At 42.2% G+C, this 2,422-nt stretch overlaps 1 protein-coding gene across 1 annotated transcript in view; it reads right to left on the minus strand.

Annotated features, from left to right (window-relative positions):
* The window catches only part of clpb (ClpB family mitochondrial disaggregase), a gene marked incomplete in the record, with an annotated part of 38,272 nt that overhangs the window by 32,845 nt on the left and 3,005 nt on the right, over nt 1-2,422 (minus strand). The window contains 1 exon segment of the mRNA XM_014008022.1: nt 1,223-1,309. Within this exon segment, the coding sequence (XP_013863476.1) occupies nt 1,223-1,309 (87 nt within the window).

The following is a 2,422-nucleotide window of genomic DNA, read 5'->3' on the forward strand; positions in this document are numbered from 1 at the left end:
ACACACACACACACACACACGCACACACACGCATTCACACACTGATGGTGGTAAGCTACATTGTAGCCACAGCTGCCCTGGGGCACACTGACAGAGGCAGGGCTGCCACACACCGGCATCACCGGACCCTCTGACCACCATCAGTAGGCAAGGTGGGTGAAGTGTCTTGCCCAAGGACACAACAACTGAGGCAGCTGGACAAGGGATTGAACCGGCGACTTCCCGGTTCCAGGACGACTCTCCACTTCACCACAGCCGCCTGATATGAGAGTTCACTCCTCCCTACGATAAGGAGCAGAACTGAGGGAGACACGAAGAAAACAAACTAGCAATCAAAAGAAAATAATCAACTTGATTTTATTTATTGATCTCATTTTAATTAATTGTGCTATTAATTGACTTATTGCTTATCGCGGCAGGCCTAATTTCCAAGAAGTGTTACTACAACATAGAAATAATCATCCAAACACATTTTAAAGGGCGCAAGTGCAACTTTTGCGCCATGTTTAAATTACTGCGTAAATTTCTGAGAATATGCTACAGAACGGAACGTAAGCTCACAACAAAATGGTTATATTCTAGTTAAACTTATAGAATAAAAACTGAGAAACAAATTAAACTATAAGCATTTAGATTATATTTTAAATGTCTAGAAATGAACTATAATTGCAATCATATGGACAAAAGAAATGTTAAGCAACTTTTTCTTTACAGAAATATTCAAACCATAAAAGAAACAATTTCACCTTTGTTATTTAAAAGAAGTCCCTTTTCAGTTAGTTTTATATTCACATGTCACATAATGCTTTTCCCTCATGGAGACCTTTTAACAAAAAAAAAAGTGACCACACAGTCCTAATGAAGGGGGGAAAAAAGCTTAGTAAATTGGATTTGGCCCAGCCTTAACCTCGGCCCCTCTTTATGTTGTGTGTTCTGTGGGCCAGGAGGCTAATTTAATTTGTTGGACAGAGAGATGGGGGACCGGGTAAATGCCGTCTGTCAGTCTGAAAGTTGCACTTCTGAGGCGGTACTGTAGGAACTACAGCTGGAACGCGGATGACATATGCTCACACGCTAACTGACGCTGACAGCTGTGTAACACCGAACCACTACATCACTGGTACATTTGTTAACAATGGGGGTGGTGGTGGGCGGGATGTCGGAAGTTTAAAATGACTTGTTCAGGAAGCTATGGCTGAAACAAAACAACACAATGACAGACCTGTGCTGACGGTTCATCGCTGCCACCATGAGAGCGGTCCAACCGAGCCGGTGTCGGTGATTTGGATCCACGCCTTCTTTTATCAGCCTGATGGGAAAAGAAACAGAAAACGGTCATTTTTACCACTGACACCAGCATACAGCAACGTTCTGACAATATAAAACACAGTGCTTGTAGTATTTCATATTTTAAAGCACACTAATGATGGCAGAGCAAAATTTATTGTTATATTTATGTAAAACTGAGACATTTGGTAGGGCAGTAAAAACCAGCACATATTGGTTTATGAGAACCTCCGACACCCAGTCTTTAACTGGTTAATGTATCTTTGTGAGCAAGCCAGGTGTGTAGGTTGTGTTTTCTGCCTCAAGCTATAACATCAGGTGGAATGGCACCGTCTCTGTAAGCGAGTGTGTAAGGAATCCTTCTGTCCTCTCTAGGGTGGAAGCGGGCACAGGCAGTGTTCGTGTTTACAGTCAACACGGTGGCCTCTGCTCTGCCCTCAGCAACAGCTCTCTCTGGTTTCTGTTTCCACTGGCTGTTCTGCATGAAGTACCAGGGACGGGAGGGCTCACCGGTATACAGCTGCAGATCAGACCTAACCCTGTTTCAGCTCAGTCAAACTGCAAAACTCTGACAAGTTCACAAACAGAAGAAAGGACAGCTCCAGTAATAAATATGACTACAAGACAGAATAATCATTTTAAACCATTACTTTGTACCCATGCTCTCCAGCTGAGGACCTGTGTTGTGTCATACCAGCATCCCTGTTTTTTTAATTATCAAAAGCTAAAGAAAACAATGTCAAACACAGTGCCATTCAAGTCTTGGATTATTTCTTTCGTATTTGTTCTCTGAAAGGCTTTCAATGTGTTTTTCTTTCTTCTTTCAACCTAATCTATGTAACTAGTGTTTCTCATGGTGGTGGGTTGCTTAAAGCTACACTCAATGGGCCTCATGCAAGAACATGTTCGTATTCTTATCCTAAATTTCTCTTACTTTTGTTCGTATGAAGGGTTTGTACGAACATGTCACGTCAGATTCAACAAACTCTTCTATCTTCAGGAAAAGTGTGTAATTGAGCTGCGTAAATTCCACTTGTTCATATCCAGCTGCTCGTGCACGCGAGAGGAGATTAGCATAATTACCACCCCAAAAACACCATTTAAGGCTATGTTTCCTGCCTTAGACACAAGGAAG

The sequence above is a fragment of the Austrofundulus limnaeus genome, unplaced genomic scaffold (assembly GCF_001266775.1).
Source record: "Austrofundulus limnaeus strain Quisiro unplaced genomic scaffold, Austrofundulus_limnaeus-1.0 Scaffold46, whole genome shotgun sequence".
Taxonomy (NCBI): Eukaryota; Metazoa; Chordata; class Actinopteri; order Cyprinodontiformes; family Rivulidae; genus Austrofundulus; species Austrofundulus limnaeus.